The sequence below is a fragment of the Prinia subflava genome, chromosome 28, assembly GCF_021018805.1.
Source record: "Prinia subflava isolate CZ2003 ecotype Zambia chromosome 28, Cam_Psub_1.2, whole genome shotgun sequence".
Taxonomy (NCBI): domain Eukaryota; kingdom Metazoa; phylum Chordata; class Aves; order Passeriformes; family Cisticolidae; genus Prinia; species Prinia subflava.
Window position 1 is genome coordinate 151,834 of NC_086274.1, and position 18,675 is coordinate 170,508.

At 46.5% G+C, this 18,675-nt stretch overlaps 2 protein-coding genes across 9 annotated transcripts in view; one reads left to right on the plus strand and one right to left on the minus strand.

The window, feature by feature from the left end:
• The window catches only part of LOC134562472 (cilia- and flagella-associated protein 44-like), a 58,893-nt gene extending 57,451 nt beyond the window's left edge, over positions 1-1,442 (minus strand). For 2 of the 8 annotated variants that reach the window (XM_063419857.1, XM_063419856.1), the window contains exon 1: positions 918-1,300. The gene's annotated coding sequence lies outside the window, so the exon portion shown is untranslated. Of the gene's footprint in view, positions 1-875 lie in introns of all 8 variants that reach the window. The other 6 variants (XM_063419862.1, XM_063419861.1, XR_010083180.1 and 3 more) reach the window with 5 other exon arrangements.
• A 290-nt stretch (positions 1,443-1,732) lies between these two features.
• Positions 1,733-18,659, plus strand: LOC134562490 (immunoglobulin-like domain-containing receptor 1). Its single transcript, XM_063419902.1, has 8 exons — positions 1,733-1,829; positions 3,845-4,015; positions 5,981-6,130; positions 6,721-6,840; positions 6,979-7,125; positions 11,409-11,540; positions 12,552-13,348; positions 14,477-18,659. Exons 1-8 carry the CDS (start codon positions 1,784-1,786, stop codon positions 14,516-14,518), a joined length of 1,605 nt encoding a protein of 534 aa, XP_063275972.1. The 5' UTR covers positions 1,733-1,783; the 3' UTR covers positions 14,519-18,659.
• Positions 18,660-18,675: the final 16 nt, after the last annotated feature.

Here is an 18,675-nt window from a genome sequence, read left to right on the forward strand (position 1 = left end):
TAGAGAATATGGCTGCTCTTACAACAGCTAGAAGACTTGAGAGCAGAGAGAATAATAGAAGATATCAACTCTCTCTTAGGTATATAAATTATTTACTAGTCAGAGACTGAGACAACATGGATAAAGCTACAAAGCAGGTTCTAGGCATGTTATCATAGCCCCATTGTCTCTCTTCTTCCTCATCAGAGAGAAAAGACTTGAACCCTCCTATTAATGGACAGGAGCCCTTCTATTGTTCTCCTATTACTATGTGGCACACATGCTAAGTATTTTCCTATTTCATTAGGAGAAACAACTCTAACTCTAATTTACAGTCTTACACCTAAAGTAGCCCACTGTATGATCCACATATCCTAGCTCTGCCACATGCAAGCAAAAGTTTCAAGTCTATTAAAGCCTGCCCTGTGAATAAAGGTTACCAGGTTTTTTACAAAGCAGAAATAAGAGCAGGTGACATCACCAGTTACTTATTAACTTATAGTGTAAAGAAAAATCATTAAAATGAATATGAGAGGAGTACCACAAATGTGACAGGCAATAAAAATAACTGCCTCACACATGGCAAAGAAAACCCAACAATTCCCACATTTCGGGTGAAGTACGGGACGGTCTATTCCCGCTGCAGGACATTCATCATTGTTTAGCGGGGATAGCAGAGGGCAGGCAAGGGACACCCGGCGCTCCGCAGGGCGGGCAGGGGAGGGAGCCTCAGCGGGGCCGCGGGGAGGCTGCGGGCACAGCGGGGCCCCGGGGGGCACAGAGGCGGCGGCGGCGGCGTGAGGAGCGGAGCTACCGGGAACAACCCATGGCACCCGCGGGCCCGCCGGGGGCGGCTGTGCCCAGAGCGGCCGCGGCCTCCCCACAGCCCCGGGTACCTGTGCCCGGAGCGGCCGCGGCCTCCCCTCAGCCCCGCGTACCTGGGCCCGCTCCCGCCGCGCTCCCGTCTCCAGGCAACCGCGGCGGCGGCGGGGCAGCGCCCCGGGAGCGGAGCCAGCGGGCGGGCCCGCCGCGCTACCGCGCCAATTGCAGGGGCTGGTGGTTCTTTGACTTTGGGTTGTTCGGGTTTTTTTCTTGAAAGTAACTTCTGCTTTGGCCACGGTGGCGGTGCTTTCAGAACTCAGCGGGAAAATTAAATTAGCGGCAGGCCTAGAGGAGATAGTCTTGTTCTGAGCCAGAGGAGGTTTGGGTTGGACATTAGGAAGAATTTCTTCACAGAAGGGATGATTAGATATTGGAATGGGCTACTCAGGGAGATCATGGAGTCACCGTCCCCGGAGGTGTTTTAAGGAAAAACTGGACGAGGCACTCAGTGCCCTGGTCTAGTTGACATGGCGGTGTTCGGTCACAGGCTGGACTGGATGATCTCGGAGGTCTTTTCCAAACGATCCGATTTGTGTGATTCCCTGAATTCCCCAGACGTTCTTCCCGTCCGCACTCTTTAGGGTGCGCTCCCGTTCGCCCCTCGCTTGGGGCGCGCTGCCGCGGGCGGCGCAGCTCGGGGAACTTCCCATACACCTGTGTGCTCAGGACATAAATATATATATAATATTGATACAATAAACACATGTTTTGAAATGTATCTTTTTCATTTTACATATATATATATGTTAAAAGCAGTTCTCGAAGCTGCCGGCTGGTGTTTTGTCTGGCGTTCCGGCGGAGGGTGCAGGTACAGAGGGAGGGGACTGCAGCCGGCGGCAGCGCCCGGCCCAGGGACAGGTGCCACGGAAGGGGAGGGACAGTGGGCGCGACGTCCCCGGGCGGAGGAGGAGGAGAGCGCGCCATGGCCCCGCACGGGTGGGCGCTGCTGCTGGCCTGGCTGCCGGCCGGTGAGTGCGGCCCGGGGCTCACGGCCCCGTCCGGGCCCCCGGCCCGCCCTGCCCCGGACACCCCCGCGGCGCAGGGCCGGGACTCGGGAGGCGCCCTCGGGTTTCGCCCTCGGTGAAGGTGGCGCGGGGTCGGGGCAGCGGCGGCGGCCCCGCGGTGAGGGGAAGGGGCGGCCCGGTCCGGGCGGGCGCTGTTCCCCGCCAGGGCCCGTTCCCGCCCGCGGGGCTCTCCCGGGCTCGGCACGAAGCCGTGCGGAGACGAGTTTCGCTCCCTAAAGGTGCGGCTGACCTCTCGCCTAGGAGGAAGTGGCCTCCTGCTTCCTGGCAGCCTCCGGTATCGGTCGCCTGTGGCCAGCCCGGCTGGGACCGGGGGCTGGGCGCGGACACGGGGGGATCCCCTCTGGCCCCTCGCAAGCGCCCACCCGAGTTTTTGCTGCTGGCTGAGCAGCCTCAGCCTCTTGGGGATTTCTGGGGTCATTCAGTGCTGCTGCACCTGCTGGGCACTGCTCGTGTGGAGAGCAGGAGCTCAGCTCCTTGCCCACGGGCGGCCTTCAGCCAGCAGAGCTTTGCGGGTCGCCGGACGGCTTCTAACCTCCTCTTGGAAAGAAAGTGATGGTTTCACTTCTTGGATGCCTGGGTCTTGGCTAATGATCTGGCTTTGAACAGTGAACCTCGGAGAATACTTTTAATGGAGAACCCATGAAGGAAGCAAAAAAGCCTGGAGGGTATGCTCCTGGGAGATGATCTAGCCAAACTTGGCTACGCTGGCTCCAGAGGTTCACGTCTTCACTGCAAAGCCATAGATGTAGCCAGAACTTACTAGATTGGTGGTGTCCCTATTTGTTCTTTCCAACCAGGAAAGATAGTGTCCTGCAGGAGAGTAATGCAGTCCAGGTTTAGGAACCAGCCTTAATTTCACAACTTCTCAGTTTTCTTGGAGGAGGTTAACGAGAACCATTGGACATTCAGCAACATCTGTTTGCTGGGGAGGAACAGCAGGTTTTCAACCCCTTTAAAAATAAGGAACTAGAGGGGAAATCTTTGAATATATGATAAAAATCGAGTGTTGGTTCATGGAGACCTGTACAGTTGGTACCTTCAAGCATCCCAGTTTCCTTCCCACCTTTCCTGCTGTCATGCTCCGCAGTTAAGAAGCAATAGTACAGGACTGCAATCTCTGTTTGGTTCTCTGGCATATATTCCAAAGAGGGCATCCCACACTTGCCCTGCACTGTTTGTATTCCCTTATCAAAGGCAACTGGTGATAACTTTGCTATTGTTAACGACAAGCACAACTTACTGTACTATCAAAGTTTAAATAAGATAGAAATGTTTCTGGAATATAGCTGAACTACAGCATAGGGTGTGAGAAACTTTGTGAAAACTCCCTGAGTGTGTGCAGCTGCTTGGATGGAAAGTGCTGTGGAGGTTGTTAGGATGAGTATATAACAAATACATACTGATAGCTTAATTTAAAAGGAAAAAGGAGGGTAATTGATGTGTGCTGTTCTGAAATGGTGATAAACAATTAACTACAGTGCTACAGCCTGAAAGTTGTATTGTCTTAATCCTGGTCACCACTAGATAACATTCTGATGAGTGTCTGAGCAAGACCTTGATAAAATTCATTTGGTGTTTATACAAACATATGGCACTGCAGAACTTTTCTGATTAGCATTAAAAGCCAAGGAAGTCCCACCTCATGTGCTTTTGGGACAGTTTTCCGCACGTAGGAGAACACACAGTGATGTGCTGCATAATGCCTACTCGTGCTTTGAAGAAAATAATTCAGTCCATAAGGTGGGCCAATGAAGCTTGCTTTCTTCTGTCAGAGAAAGATGGGGTTCATGTTCTAACCGGGGTTTGTAACCCTGGATGACTTCCCCGGAGGGGCTGGGAGGTGCAGGTCCTGGATGGGGCCAAAGGAGACGTACTTGGGTTGTTGGTGTGGTGCAGATGCTGTGATGGGAGGCCTGAGGAGTCTGTGGGCTGACAGCCTCCTGTGTTCTTGTTGGCAGGCTGCCTCTCGCTCCTGGTGACAGTGCAGGATGTCGAGCGTTACACCACCTTATTTGCCACTGTCATCCTCAAATGTGACTACAGCACCTCGGCGCAGCTGCAAGACGTGGTGGTGACCTGGCGCTTCAAATCCTTCTGCAAGGACCCCATCTTTGACTACTACTCAGCCTGTAAGTGTTGGGCTCATCTTCCAAGGAATCCCTCTTCAAGTGGGAAGAAAGGGGAAGGTAGACTCACTGGGGTAGTACAGGCTTTTGACCCCTTCCTATGCAGAAACCAGGTGGTGGCTTTTCCCTGCATGCCAAGGAAATGCGGGTCATGTCTGTGATTTCCTTTGAAACGTCAAGGCCATATGAGATCATAGAAATCCCATCCAAAGGAGCTCTTTTGTCCTCCTTGTCATTGACTCAGAGTACAGGGAAGTTCAGCTGTGGTTAACACAAGTCAGTCTTGGCAGCCCCATCTTAAGCTTCAGCATGTTTGAAAGCAAGGGCCCTGCAACAAATGGGCTTTAAGATTCCATGGGGGACCTGTGGTTGGAGCTGGGTACCTGTGACCAGATGTTAGTGATTTTAGGAAATAGAAGAAACACATGCATTTTGAAGGGCATGAAGACTTCTAAGTAATAACCTTTAGTAGTGGTGGGAGCACTTCATGTGCAGATGTTCTGGTGCAGGCAGCCTTAATTCAGGGGTGTTTAATATGGAACACAAACCAGGATAACCACTTGGTCCAAGAAGGTGAGGATCCCTCTATGTTTAGTGTTGGTGTGGCCTCACCTGGAGTATTGTATGTGGTTATGGATCCTAGGATTTAAGGATATCAGAGTACTTGAATGCATCCAGAGGAGGGCAACAAAGCTGATAAAAGGCTTGGAAGACACATCCTGTGAGGAGCAGCCAAGAACTTTGGGCTTGTCATATTCAGGAAAAAGGAGACTGAGGGGTGGCCTCATTGCTCTCTACAGCTTCTTGAGAAGGGGACATGAAGAGGGAGGTGCTGATCTCCTCTCCCTGGTATCCAGTGATAGGATGTGTGGGAATGGCTCAATACTACATCAGTAGTATACTACTTTACATTTTAGTCTGTCCTGAAGTAATCAGACAGTTGGACCTTCGTGCATCCCTGCCAACTGAACTATTCTTCTCTGTTCTATTGTTTGTAAACCCTGCAGAATGTTTAGGTAGGCAGCCATAGCATAACTGTACACCTAGAACTGAGCTCACAGTGGGTGCTTGGTGCCCCAACTCTCTTTTTTGCAGTCTGGATGGGTTGGGTAGGCATGTTACCAAGGGCTCTACAGCCTAGTCCCCAAGCAGGTGGGTCCCTGGCTCAGCTGATGCCAGCAGAATGTGAGTGCTTTTAGCTCAGGCCCAAGCTAATAGTCCCCAAAAGGGACTTCATGCTCCATTTTAGATATAGCAGTGCAAGAGCCTTTGACAAGCTTTGTCTTCATCTCTCTTCACTGCAAGCTCTTCACAGAAAATGCTGACTGAATCAACTGTTTCCCCAAATCTCAGCTCCTAAATACTTGGAAATTCAATGTTGGTTTATGATGTGAGTCTGTCAGAAGAGTATTGCACAGATATTGCCTCTAGTCCTCCATTAATTCTCTTTTGTGTCTTTACATTTAATCCTTAGCTGGAATTAGATGATAGATTATTTTCTATCTTTATGAGCTCCACAACATGTAATGAGATACAGGAGGGAATGGGAGACAATCCACAGAGCAGTCCATGTATGTCTGAAGAGTTTGCTTGGTAGATAAACACCCTTTTGTTTTAGTTCTAGTACTCCTGGGTGTTTTATGACTTTTTTTCCTTTCAGCTTCATACTGGGAGCTGCCTTCCAGCCTGCCACCATTAGCTTCTTTCTACTGTTGTTCTTTCAGTTGGGAGTACAGGAGGCATCTCATCTGCAGCTCCCACATTCTCAAAATCTCTGCCATTCCTGTGGCTCTACCTCTGTTTGTTTTTGAGTACTCCAGAGCAACTTACTGGTTTGAAGCCATGGTTTGTATTACTAAACCAAAGCAATTGCACACAATGTACTCCAGAATTTCTCTACTGCTTACGAGAGGATAGAAATTGGTCTTTTAAATGACTTTTGACATCTCTGCTGATGTGTGTTTGTAGCATACCAGGCTGGCTTGGCCCTCGGCCAGGACCCCTCTGACGACTGCAATGACAGCCAGCGGAAGGTGCGCATTGTCATCCAGAAATTCGGGCAGAAGGACCCTGTGCTGGGCATCGACTACCAGCAGCGAAAGATCACCATTCAGAACCGTGAGTGACCTCCCAGGCAGGCAGGGAGCTCAGCAACTGTCCAATCTCTGAGTCTGCTAAGTGAAGAGAAGCATAATCATGGCTAAAGTCATCTGTAGCTTATATACTGCACAGGGAAATGGAATGAGAGCAGTGAAAGGCCCTGTCCCCAGCTGGCCTGAGGGTGTTGGAGGCACTACAACCCAAGGCTGAGCTGAGAATGCCAGAGCATTTTGCTGGAGAGCACAACAGCTGAGGTGCTCAGAGGCTAGAAAACAATACATTCTTCCAAGTACTGCATAATTGTCCAGGTGTGTTATATGCTCCCAGTAGATATTGCTGCTGCCAGAAGAGCCATTGGGATTGCTGACCTAAGAGGGATCTGTGTTCCGAAAACAGTAATGTTGGCTTCCAGCCACACAGAAAACACAGACTAGCAGTGAAAGCTGTTTGTGGGAGTTCTCAGTGGACTCAAGTGGGATTGTTTGAAGGTGATGGCTGTGCTTGGGAAGAGGGGAAATGCAGTACTCTATATCTCCTGCAGGCAGAGCCTGAAAGCAGTGTCTGCTAGTTGCAAATAGCCCACTGACCTCTCAGTCCCTGTCCCACAGGAGCAGACCTTGTCATCAGTGAGGTGATGTGGTGGGACCATGGCATGTACTACTGCACTGTGGAAGCACCAGGAGATACCTCAGGCGATGCGGACAAAGAAGTTAAGCTGATTGTTCTCCGTAAGTGCCTGTGCTTTGTTGCCAAGATATCTCCTGCTGTTCTCCTCCACCCCAAGACATCTCCAGCAGGGGAGAGGTGCTCAGTAACCTATGATACATCAGGATCAATCCTTTTTCTCTCTCGTTTTTTCCCCACAGACTGGCTCACAGTACTCCTCATCATTCTCGGTGGTCTCCTCCTCCTTCTGCTCATCGGGATATGCTGGTGCCAGTGCTGCCCCCAGTATTGCTGCTGCCACATCCAGTGTGGCTGCTGTCCAACACGGTGCTGCTGTAACCAGAAAGGTGAGATTCAAGCAAATGGGCATCCATTTATGGCTTCTGTCAAGACAAAAGCTTGGCCGAGAGCTTGCTGAGCTCCACTTTCTCCCTTTTGCTTAGCATCCATATAAACAGAGACATTTCTTTGCCCAGTGTGTCCTCCAAGACCAGCTAATCTGAATATAGAGGAGGGTATCTTGGATACGTGGAATCTATCTTGCTCCTCTGTGTCCAACTATCAGAAGTTTCTCCTCACTCACACCTTGTTACCAGCTTCTCTCACACCATCCAGGGTACAATCAGTTCCCTTGTCTAGGTAGCTCAGGAGTTTTCTTTCCTGTCTTCTTTTTCATATGCCTGTGCCTGTGAGAAAAGCAAGCAAATGCCTTGGTACTAGTCTCCAAACAAGCCTTGCTTTCATATGTTGCTCTGAGAAGAATTACATAAAAATTGGATTTTTTTTTTATCTGCATGTTTTCTTCAAAGCTGTTCTTTCTAGTAGAACAAGGTTTTGTTTGGTTTCCTTTGGGGAAGGAATTGAGAAAGTGGAGAAAGATGGTCTCTCTTGCTGGTCAGCCTTGCAAGCACATTCTGAAGTTCTCAGGGTCAAAAGAAACTTTGTTGTGTTTGCTTTTATCAGTAATAAAGTTTCTGCATCCTGATGCAGTTCTTTTAATAAGGCAACTGTTTGAATTTTAATTTCATATAACCTCTGCATTCCTGTAACTGAAATTTGGTTAGCAACAAGTAGACTAGTCTCCCTGAAGCTTACATAGTCTGACAGTAACAAAATACAACAAATAAGTTAATTTATCATTGAAATCACCAGGTTCTTCCCCAGATGCTGCAAGGAGAAGATTTAGGAACAAGGAGCTCTAGTTCAGGTTTACCTTTACCTTCAAAACAGCTATTTAGTATAGCTTGGGTGTTAGTAAGCTGTGGGAGTTTTAGATTTAAGCTTAATTTGCTTAGCCCTTGCAAAGAGTGAACAGAGCATCCCTTTTATTGCTAAAACCAAAACTAAACATTGGAGGCTTTCCAGGTTGTCATGTAAAATGTGTAGTGTTGCAGAGGCTATGGAAATCTGGCAGAAAAATCGGTTTCTGTGAAGGGGATGAAAGGTGATGGAGATGAGAGACTCACACTTCCAGAATTCCTAGTTCTCAGCAAAAAAGAGATTCAGAGTTTGTGTGAGCTCCTTTCTGTTTTTCTGTGCTGCAGATTATAGCTTACTCCAGATTGCTGCTGCTATTTCCTGCCTCCTGTTAAAGAGGAGGGATTCTTGCAGGGTTCTCTAAACCTCTCAATGTTCATGAGAGAAGGTACAGACAAGCCCAGTCTCCTTGACTGGATGTTGGATTCTGTGTCTGCAATTTCCTTGCAAGCTGCCTGTCCTCTTTATCTACTTTGCAAGGGATCCATGTACCTGCTCCTCTCTGCTAACACACCTTCTCTTTACTTCATCCTGCCTCTAACTTACTTGTTTTGCACTCCAAGAAATTAACTGGGGGCCTCAAAGAACACAAGAAGACAGATTATTGTCTGTTCTTCAGGGGACATCTTAAAAACAGTGAGCTGAGGAGTAACATTCCACACAGCTGAGGAAGAGGCAGAAATCCTCACCTGTGTTCGAGCGCAGGGTGAGTGTGGGTGCTTCCTTCCCCGCCGCTGGCCGCTAGAGGACAGCGTGGATCTGCTGAACAGTCAGGTGCCAGAGAGGCAGGACAATCCTGGGTGCTGCGAAGCACAGCATTAACAGGTTTGAAATGGGCATTGTTTGAGTGATTCAGGATAGATGTACAGAAATATTAGATATGCCCCAGGAGCAAGCCAATTACATTCCCCGTGGAAAGCTCTGAGAAAAGCCCATCAGAGTAAATATACATATGACCTCCTGCTGTTCCTATTTGTTCCTTTTCTGCTGTGGACTTCTTCCAGTAATGAATCAGGGAAAAATAGGATATACTTGCACCTGGGTCTCACTAAGTTGCAAAATATTTTATTTTTATAATTAGCCCAGAAGCTGTTAAAGTCTGTCAAAGGTGAAGAACAGATTTTTCCAACAGAGAGTAAGTTGAGGGAGCAACAAAACCTTCTGGCAAAGCAGGGTAGGAGTTTTGAATTAGGGTGAATCTGACCTTCCTCAGATAAATATGTTCACTTTAAAATGAAAAACTTCCGTTTTGCAGATAGGGAATCAGAGTATATATTGGATTCAAACTGGAAGGCAAAGTATCTGGGGAAGGAAGAGGGGCTGATGGTAATGAAGGAAGACCAGGGCTAATTCTGAATTTGTTCAGCTGTAGGGAGAGATCAGAAAATGACTGGGACAGGATGACTTTGTTCCTAGTGACAGCCTTCCTGCCTTAAGAGGGAGGATGCTAAGCAGGTATGCCCACAGGTGCTGGACCTCCTACTCCTCAGGCAAAGACCAAGGTCAAAACCCCAAGACGTGCACTCAGCAGGCTCTAGGACATTATCAGAGTAGTAACTGGAGGAATAGGAGAGGGAGAGATAAGACCTTCCCCTTATATTGATCTCTTTTCTTTGTATTCTTTCTCTCATCCTCTAAATTCGAAACATAAACTGGAAGAATATCCCTTGGGACCAAAAAAGAATCAAGTTTGACACAAAATTCTTGGAAGCTGCTACCTCAAACCACACAGATTTGAGGATACCAGATTATTAGGATTAAAACCCCTGAAGTTTCCAGCTTTGTAGTTCCCTCTGGTTGAAGCCAGACTGGGGAGGGGGAAGGAGTTTGCAGTGGAGAATTAAGTGGAGCTGCATGAACTGTGGAGAAAAGGAAGGATGTCTTGAGAGGCATCCTTCTTTTGCTGCAAGTGGTGCTCTGGATAAATCCAGTGAAACAGCTGAAGGAGGACATGTTTAATAACTGGAGTGCTACCTAAAGTGGAGAGCTCAGTCCCAAAGAGCGTGCAGTCTAAATGCTGCCTACTGCAGTGAACCCAGGGGACAGAATTAATTGGAGCTTAGCTGTAGCCTCGTTTCTTAAAGAAGCAAATCTTATACAGTCAACTTGTCTGCCTATCCCTTGTCTCTTTCCCTCCAATAGCTTTTAATTTCATCAGCCAGCTTCAGCCAGATTGATCAGAGGGGTAAAAGTCTCAAAGGCAATTATGTTCCTATCTGTTTCTTGAACTGTAATGTTTTGTTCATGCCTGACCAGGGAAGAGGCTGCAGTAAAACTCTGTCACTTATGAAACTCCAGGAAAGCCATAAAAAAGAAATTTTTAAAGGTGCAATTGCTGAAAAGCTTCAGCCAGTAATAACAGACAAACCAGGCTTTGTAAAGTCAGGGACTTGCAGAATTTACTTGCTTGTGAACTTTAGTTTTAAGTGTTTGTGGCAGAAGAAATAAGTTTCTGTTAAGATGCTTTTAGGTATTCTCCCAAAAGAAGCAGCAATGAGCTGTGGTTTGATGGCAAGTGAGCTTGTCTGTGTTGAAGAGGTGAGAGAGAAATGCTGAAAAAGGGGAAGGGAAATTGGAGTTTGACCCCATGGATAGGGGTCTGGAGTTAGCAATGGTGGAAGCCCTGTGAAATAGAGAAATTTCCACTGTTTGCCCTTTTGGCACACTGGACATTGCTGTTGAGAACAGGAAATTTAGTTTGCTCACCACTTTGACCACACTGTCTTAGGGGATTTAATTTTAGCAGTCATTCTGAGGTAAATTAAGGAGTGACAAGAAGAGCGGTCAAAAGACTAGAAAGGGAAAAGCTGGACAGTGCACCTCTGAGTGCCCTCTTTGTGAAACAGAGAGAAAATGATGGAGTGTAAAGTGGAAAATATGATCTGGACAGAACCCACATAATGGTGGCAAGGAAAGGTCTCATTTAGCAGGAAAATCAAAGCCAAAAGGGGAAAGGACCAGTGATGAGCTGAAAGAATTTTGAGAGAGAGAGAGAACTGTTGCATGTCTTGATGTATGAAGCATTATTTTCCACCTTTCTGCAGCTCATGTCATAATGATAGGGCAAGCAGAAGTCCTAACTTAGTTATGTGCTGCATACTTATCCATAGTGTTGTTTGTTCTCAATTGCTGGGACTAGAATCAGAATATTAGGCAGTAAAGTTTTTCTTCTGTTTTAGGTACTTTTTTGAAGATCTACAACTTTGCATTGGAATTTCCCATGCTCTGTTTTACCTTTGTCATAGAGAGGAGAGAGATTTTAATTTTGTGAACTTCCTGTATCCAAAGGCTACAGCCTGTGAAGCAAGATGGTATGTGATCTGCAGGCTGTGCCCTCTGGACAGCTGCTGTAGGCTTTCTTTTTCTTTTCCAGTCCTGGAACGGCACCAGTTCATGAAGCGGGCTCAGGCACTGGCACCTTGGTTATCACCCAACATGTTCTACGGTGCTGGCGACAGGAACTCAAAACTTTCCTCTTACCAGCTCAACCCTCTGCTGCAACAAGGTGAGACCATGGGCATCATTTCAGAGGGAAATCAGGATGAGAAATAGGTAACTTCTTCGGGAAGTTTAGCATTGAGGCTTTAGCCTCTCTACCAGAAAAGAGAGAAAGATGTTCCTAGCATGACTACATGTCCTAGAATGACAGCTCTGCCACATCTGCAGCACTCCATAAACTTGTCTGGGTGCATAACAACAGCCTTACAGTTACCCTAAGTGTCTTGCTGGGCTCAGTGCTGGGTGAAGCAGTTTAACACTAACTAAGGTGTATCTGTGCTACACCCCAGCAACTGCAGGGTAAATATACCCAGCTTATCTTGCTTTGTGTGGCAGAGGAGGGTACTGTCTCTTTGTTCTGCTGTGCTGGTCACGGTCAACTCCTTATAGCCAAAACTGACATGACAAGTGAGGTGCAATTTGTTTGAGTTCTTATCAAATGTCTAGTCTTCAAATGATTAAGGGCAAACTGCGTTCTGTGCAATAGATCTAGCCTGCATGCAGCAAAAAATGAAGGACTCTTTAATGAACCAGGAAGAATTTTCTTCTCCATTTGTTGCTTATATCTGTACATACACGTGTGTGTATGTGTGCATATGTATAAAAATTTTCCTTTTTTATTTTCATTTTATTTTGCAGTACTTCTTCCAGTTCAATGAAATGCAAAAGAAAACACTATGGTCTTTCTCTGATTATTTGTAAATAAAATATGGTCTCAGTGCTGTAGGAAAAAAATGTTCCTCTAAATACACAGCCTGTATTTCCAAGTATGCTGGACTTCTTACCTCCGTACTGCCTAAAACGTGTTTGATCATGCTGCAGCTTATGCATTAGTATTCTTTGCACCATACTTCATTTGGTCTGGATGTGCTGGTTGTGGCGCCTGGGACTTGTGCAGCTTTGCAGTGAGGTGGAGCTGGAGAAGAGAAGGAACTCAGCCGGGATCATGAGTGCAGAAGGGCCTTCTCTTCAGTGATTCCTATTCACTTGCTGTGTTCTCCTGTGCTTTTATCCTTAGATGTATCTCTACAGAACAGTCTTCCACTGGTGCAGCCACAAGCCCAGCTTTCCCATAACAACGGTGTTTTGGACTATCTGGAGTCTGAAATCCAAAACCTGCACACGTCCCAGCCGTGGCCGTCCTCCCAGCAGCGGCAGGCTGTGCAGCCCAGCTTGCTGTCCTCGCTGGGCTCCGACATCGTGCCACCTCCTCTTGCCGACCACGTCTCCTCCATCCATGGCAGCAGCAACTCCTCACGGCCACAAAGAGCCTCCCGCACCCCCAGGCCCTGGGACTCGGCAGCGGAGGACAGGAGGGAGAACCGGCGGTGGCCCTTGCCTTCCAGTGGGGATTCTCACTCCAGCTACAGCCAGGAGCCCTGGGACAGGCAGCGAGAGGATCACCCTCCGCGGCAGAGGACAGGCGGCTACAATGGCAGGCCCCAGCACCCCAGACGGGATGCGTCACCCCCGCGCCAGGCTGAGAGGGGCAAGAGCAGCAGCAGTTTCTATCCAGAGGAGACCAAGGAGCGTTCCAGCCACCACCGTGGTGGGAGGCAGGAGCCCGGGGGAAGGCGGGAATACGAGCACCATGCTGGGAGGAGCAATTACTCCGGGCAGAGGCGGCACAGCTACTCCCCCCCTTCTTCTCGCAGGGGCTCGTGGAGCTCCTCAGAAGAGCAGGTCCGTGTCCCGGTGTCCAACCGCAGGCGGAGGAACCGCAGGTCCCGCGAGTGGCCAGAAGAGAAACCCCCCAGTTACCGCTCCTTAGAAATCATCCCGGCTCAGGACAAGAAGCACAAAGGGACCCGCTCGGTGAGTCAGCTGCCTTTGTGCTTTCCCATCTAAGGGAAAAGCTGGGGTGTAGGGAGGGAGAGGGAATGTTTCCTACTTTCTGTAGCCTGCTGTCTTTCAAACAGAGGCCAAGGAGCAAGGAGTGCTCTGCACAGCATGGTTATGAAGAGACTGCTGAGTTCCTGCCTTTTGACAGGCATTGCCTGGATGCAGTGTGTTCAGGGGCAAAGTAAAAAGCCAAATCCCTGGAAGCATTCAATGCCAAGTTGGATAGGGCCCTGAGCAGCCTGGTCTAGTGGAAGGTGTCCTGGCCCAGGGTAGGGGAATTGGAACCAGGTGATCATTAAGGTCCCAGCCCAAACCATGCTATGATTCTGGGATTCTGCAATGAATTAAGAACCCTACAGGGTGACATGTTATATTCCTGTCCCCATCCAAAGCTTTTGGGATTCTGTGTATATGTTGGTGTTAAAATAGCTGTTCTGGTACTGACTGGGGAGAAAGCGCGTCTAGACTAGGCAGTAGCATCCATCCCTCTGTAGCCATCTCTGGTGTTGGTTTACTACTGATTTCTTTTAAAACGTGCATGATATTTTTAAGATGGCACATATGGGAAAACATCCAGGTAAGATGGCTAAAGTTACATGAAATAGGCTTTAAGGTCATGGGTGGCATGGATGAAGAATGTGTCGTTCTCCAGGCCAGGTGGAGAGGATGACTCCCTTGTTGGGACTCCTGAGAACTGAACATACATTAAGTGGGACAGCAACTGTTCACAGCTCTTCTTGTCAGTTTGCACTGGGATTAGAGTTCAGGTATCAACCTAGGTGTGCAAAGCTTCATATCAAATTGTTAGTCTCCAAATTAGACTGTGTATTCCCCCTGAAAAAATGAAGAATCTTTTAAATCAAAAAATATTGTGTCTCTTACCACACATGTGCAGAATTCTATCAGGTGGGAGTATTTTGAGGGGCTGTATGTTGCACAGTATCATTTTCCCTTCTGTGTTTTGGAAGGAAGTGCAATTCTAGTTCCAGCTGGAATGTGTATATGTATGAATGGTTTATGTTATGGTGCTCAGAGCAGGTAGGAAGACATGGGATTTTCATTCATGATTCTTGTTCCTGAATCTTTTATTTTGTCTTGCAGGACAGAGGAAGTTCCCACAGTGGAAGAAGCATAGTCATTTAATGTCAATACTGGAAGAACCAAAATGCCCACTGGACTCCTCCTAGTTTTTTTACTATTAAGGTTGGGATGGCTGCTTTTGATTGAACAGACAAACAGCAATAAAACAGATGAAGCAGCTTCCCCTTAGACTTACAACTCTGAAGAATATAAGTCTGGTGCCATGAAAGCCATACATTTTTATTGCTGTGATTTGGAAGCTTAGGTTGAGCTAAGTTCTAATGGGCTGAGGTTTATTGAAAACGTTCTAGTAGAAACAGCAGATTTTTTTCAGTAAATAGTGTATTCCCAGTCTTTAAAGAGAGAAACCAGCTCTCTTTATTAAGTGTCATGGCACTGCAAGGAGCCCAGTGTGTAAAACGCTTTGCACACCAGTTTACCAGAGAAAGGTTCCAATGTTCAAGGAGTTGTAAAGTAACAAGACAGTAGAATAATTTAGATTGGAAGAGACCTCTGGAGGTCATCTGATCTAGTCCCCTGGGAGCTTTGTTGGGGGAGTCACAACATCTTTGGAATGCCCTTTGTTGTTCTTCAGAATGTGTAACATTTGTTGCTTCGGCCTGGCTGCTCAGCAGAGCTGGGACAGTTGCTTCCTTTTGTCCCCACTAAGCCTCTCTCCCAAACAGGAGGATCACAGTCTAATAAGGTCTCACTGGCATGTCTGCAAACTGCCAGCTTATTTGCTCTTTACTGACTGAAAGAACCTACTACTTTGAGCCTAGACCTTAGTGCCTTAAAAGATACTTGTGTTAGCCTTTCATACAGACTTGAATTTATTTGTAAACTTAAAGGGCTAAATTTACCAAGGTTTGTCCTTGCCTACAAGGACTGAGCAAAGTATGACTGCGTGGAGCAGAATTTCCTTCCGCTCAAGGAGGCATGGTTTTGGTGAATATATCTTGCCTAAGCCATGTACTCTTTTCTATACATTTTGTAGTCTTCCTTTCCTCTCTGTGCCATGTATCATATACATGGGGTGGGATAAATGACTCTGAAGAATTCTTAGAGTCACCATTTTTACTGATCTTTACCCTGACACTTACACCAGCATGTGTGGTGCCTCTGATCTGGAGCTGGATTGTAGGGTTTCCTCCATTCTCAACCTGACACTAGAAGGCAGAATTTCTCTATGCTTTGAGGCCAGTTGTGAAGGAGAACTTGTCATCTCTCCTTGATGAGATTAATCCACTGTTTTAATTTAAAATGTTCTGGAGAAAGAGAAGCTCTGTGGATGCTGGCTGCTTCCATGGGAAGTTGTCTTGCAGGAGGCACTTCTTGGATTTGAGGGACTCCGCGGTTGGCAAGGATGTTTTGGAGAATCTTGAGAATTATTTTGTAACCCAGGCAGTGGAGATTGGCCAGTAGCAATGACTGTCTTGCCTAGTTTATTTCGCAGCCACTGCCACATGGGACACTGCTACTGTTTGTTTTTTAATGTCCTAATTACTGATGTGCTTATGCTTTCCCCTGGAAGACTTGGAGAGACTTTCACTTTGTCCACCTCCTTTTTTTTTCTTTTCTTTGGACAATGATGGGAAACACCACACTTTGAAGAAGTGATCCTAGTTGGATATGCAATGCAGTTGCTGGTCAACCCAGGGCTACTCCAGAGTGCTCATCTTCCTACAGTTTCTTGGCTGAACATGCTTATTCATAATTCCTACCTATGGAGATACAGCAGGAGGACCAAGGAGCTTCTCTGGTTGACTTTGTTTCAGCACTGGAGGCCTACTTTTTGAAGACAGAGTCTCTTTCCCACAGTTGATGGCTATCAAAAAAATAAAATTAAAAAAGAGCTAAAAGATCTAGAAGACTTACTCCAATGTTTGAAATCAAGAAAGGAGGGCTCTAATTACCATAGTGCTTGTCTGCCTTAGGCCCAGACTCAGCAATGTGAATTGACCCATGAGTCACATTTGAAATACAGGGAATTGTGTTCACAGAACTTGCAAAGCTAGGATCACTCTTGAATCAGCCACTGTCTGTGGATCTTTTTTTTTTCTAATTTTATGACATGCTTAGGATTTTATGAACCACCTTTTTGTATGATGGACTATTTTTATTAGTTAAGAGGCATTTATGTTGACTGCAGTGACGGAAAATTATATGGGGCTGCTTCTTCCAAAACTAGCAACCAGTTTAGACATTAGCTTTGCCCTCTGCTGACTTTTAGCAGATAGCCAGAGCCCTGCAGATTCTACCCTTGGAAGCTGAATTGGTAACCTGGAATTTGACTCCCTCCTTGTGACTCCAGTAGGTTCATCCATCATGCAAGAGAACTTTTTCCTGTCTTAGCCCAGATGTCCAGGTTTCAGGAAAGGGCTGACCCTTTCTTCATCAAAGAGTAGAGGCTATTTGAGACACGTGGTGAGATCCCAAGAGAGTTGCATGGAAGGAGTTCTCTTTCTTGCACATTCAAGTGTGTACAAGCCAACACATGCCAGCAAGTTTTCCCAAGAGCAAGAAGCCACTCACACTGCAAGAAAACTAAGATGACTCTCTCTGTAATGGGAGCAGCTGTTGGAACTGCTGGAGTATGAGCACGCTAAAAGCAGAGGTGGTGCTTTTTTTCTACACCTATGAAGGATCCCTCCATCTTTATTTGTTCCTGTAGTCCCCATAATTGAGTTAGGATGACTAATTGTAGATTTGTGAACACAATTCGCAAATTGTAAAGTCCGAAGGGTTTTATCTATATCATACTTGATTTCCTCTTTTGTCACTTCGTTCATGTTTATAGAACCATTAAACAAAACTCTTCAGGGAAAATAGATTGTATCTCTGTGTTAATTCTGCAACTTCTTAAATTGTGACAGAAGTAGATTGGGTGATCCAGCAGGGAAGCAGAAATGATACCAGGCTTAGTGGTCTGCAGCCCACTGCGGTTCATATAGCACCAGCTGGTGGGCTGTAAAATAACGACAAAGGAAATCTATCTTTGCGTGCTTTACAACTGCTCGCAGACAGAAAAGTGGGAAGGAAATAGGCTCTGCTTTAGATGCTTATTTCTGATTTTAATTTGCTTTAAATGAAACCCATTGTGGCAGCATTGCACAATACAACATAGAACCTTTTCCCAGTAAGATCACAGGGTCTTTGTCTTTTTAAGAGAGAGAGAGAACTGAGCTGCTCCAACACAGCACACTGAAAGAAATAACAGTAGGAAATATCCTGGCCTCATTCTTTCTACATTGCAATTTATTCATGCTTAATTTTTTAGCCATTCCAGAGAGCTGATGTTCATATGTCAGCCCATTCATGATTCATGATGGAAAAATTTGAATATTTCACATATGGGAGTTATTGCTATTCTAGACTTTTGTTCTTCTGTTCTTGCTGGAAGAACAAGGAATATACCTTACCCCCAGATTCAAAGAATGAATCTTCTGTCTCAGATAAAGTGCCTTCATAGCCGCTGTTACCCTAATTTAAAATAATGTAACGAGTAAGTGACCATGCCACACAGGGCCAGATAAGGTCACCCATGCTACAATCAGCTGCTTTCTACCTCAGACCAGAGAAGCATAAGAGAGATAAAGAATTGTGTGATTTTTCTTTGATTAAGAAAGTACTTGCAATATCTGGCTTTCCTGCTTATTTGCAGAGCACCCTGCCATTCTGGAATGCCATTCCAGGAATGGTGGCCAAGGGCTGCTTCTGGGCAATCATTGATCTGGTCTTGGCAAGTGCCCGTTTGGCACTAGAAAGTGCTGAAATGCCCAGTTGCTATCTCTGGGATTGTATTCATGACACCACTGCCTTAAGTTAGGCTGACTTCAGGGCTGGGGAACTTGCCTTGTGTGGTAACAGCCACAATGCAAAGCTCTTTAGCAGTATGAATTACCACACAGGGCAGCTAAGTCCCTTCTCTTATTACCTCCTGCAGCACATCAGTTTAAAACACCCACTTAGAGCCTCCCATTTGTTGACCTGACAGAAGAAAGAAATGACACTTGAGGTTATCTTGAATTAACCTCTCCTAGTAATGACTGCTCATTGCTGTTTCTGCTAAGTTAAATGCCTATGATGTGCCTTGTGCTGGTCTTCTGAATGTTATTCCAGCTGTCAAAGAAGATGATAAGTGTGTAGATTCTTTTCAATGACTGTCAAATGTATAACTGAAATATAAGAGAACTTTCAACCAGTTGCTCTAGTGTGTT

Bases quoted from the DNA above. Each gene is read 5' to 3' on its own strand.
- LOC134562490 (XM_063419902.1), top strand. From the start codon at position 1,784: ATGGCCCCGCACGGGTGGGCGCTGCTGCTGGCCTGGCTGCCGGCCG. The intron at 11,541-12,551 runs GTGAGACCATGG...TTTTATCCTTAG, and splicing joins CAACCCTCTGCTGCAACAAG to ATGTATCTCTACAGAACAGT. The intron at 13,349-14,476 runs GTGAGTCAGCTG...TTTGTCTTGCAG, and splicing joins AGCACAAAGGGACCCGCTCG to GACAGAGGAAGTTCCCACAG.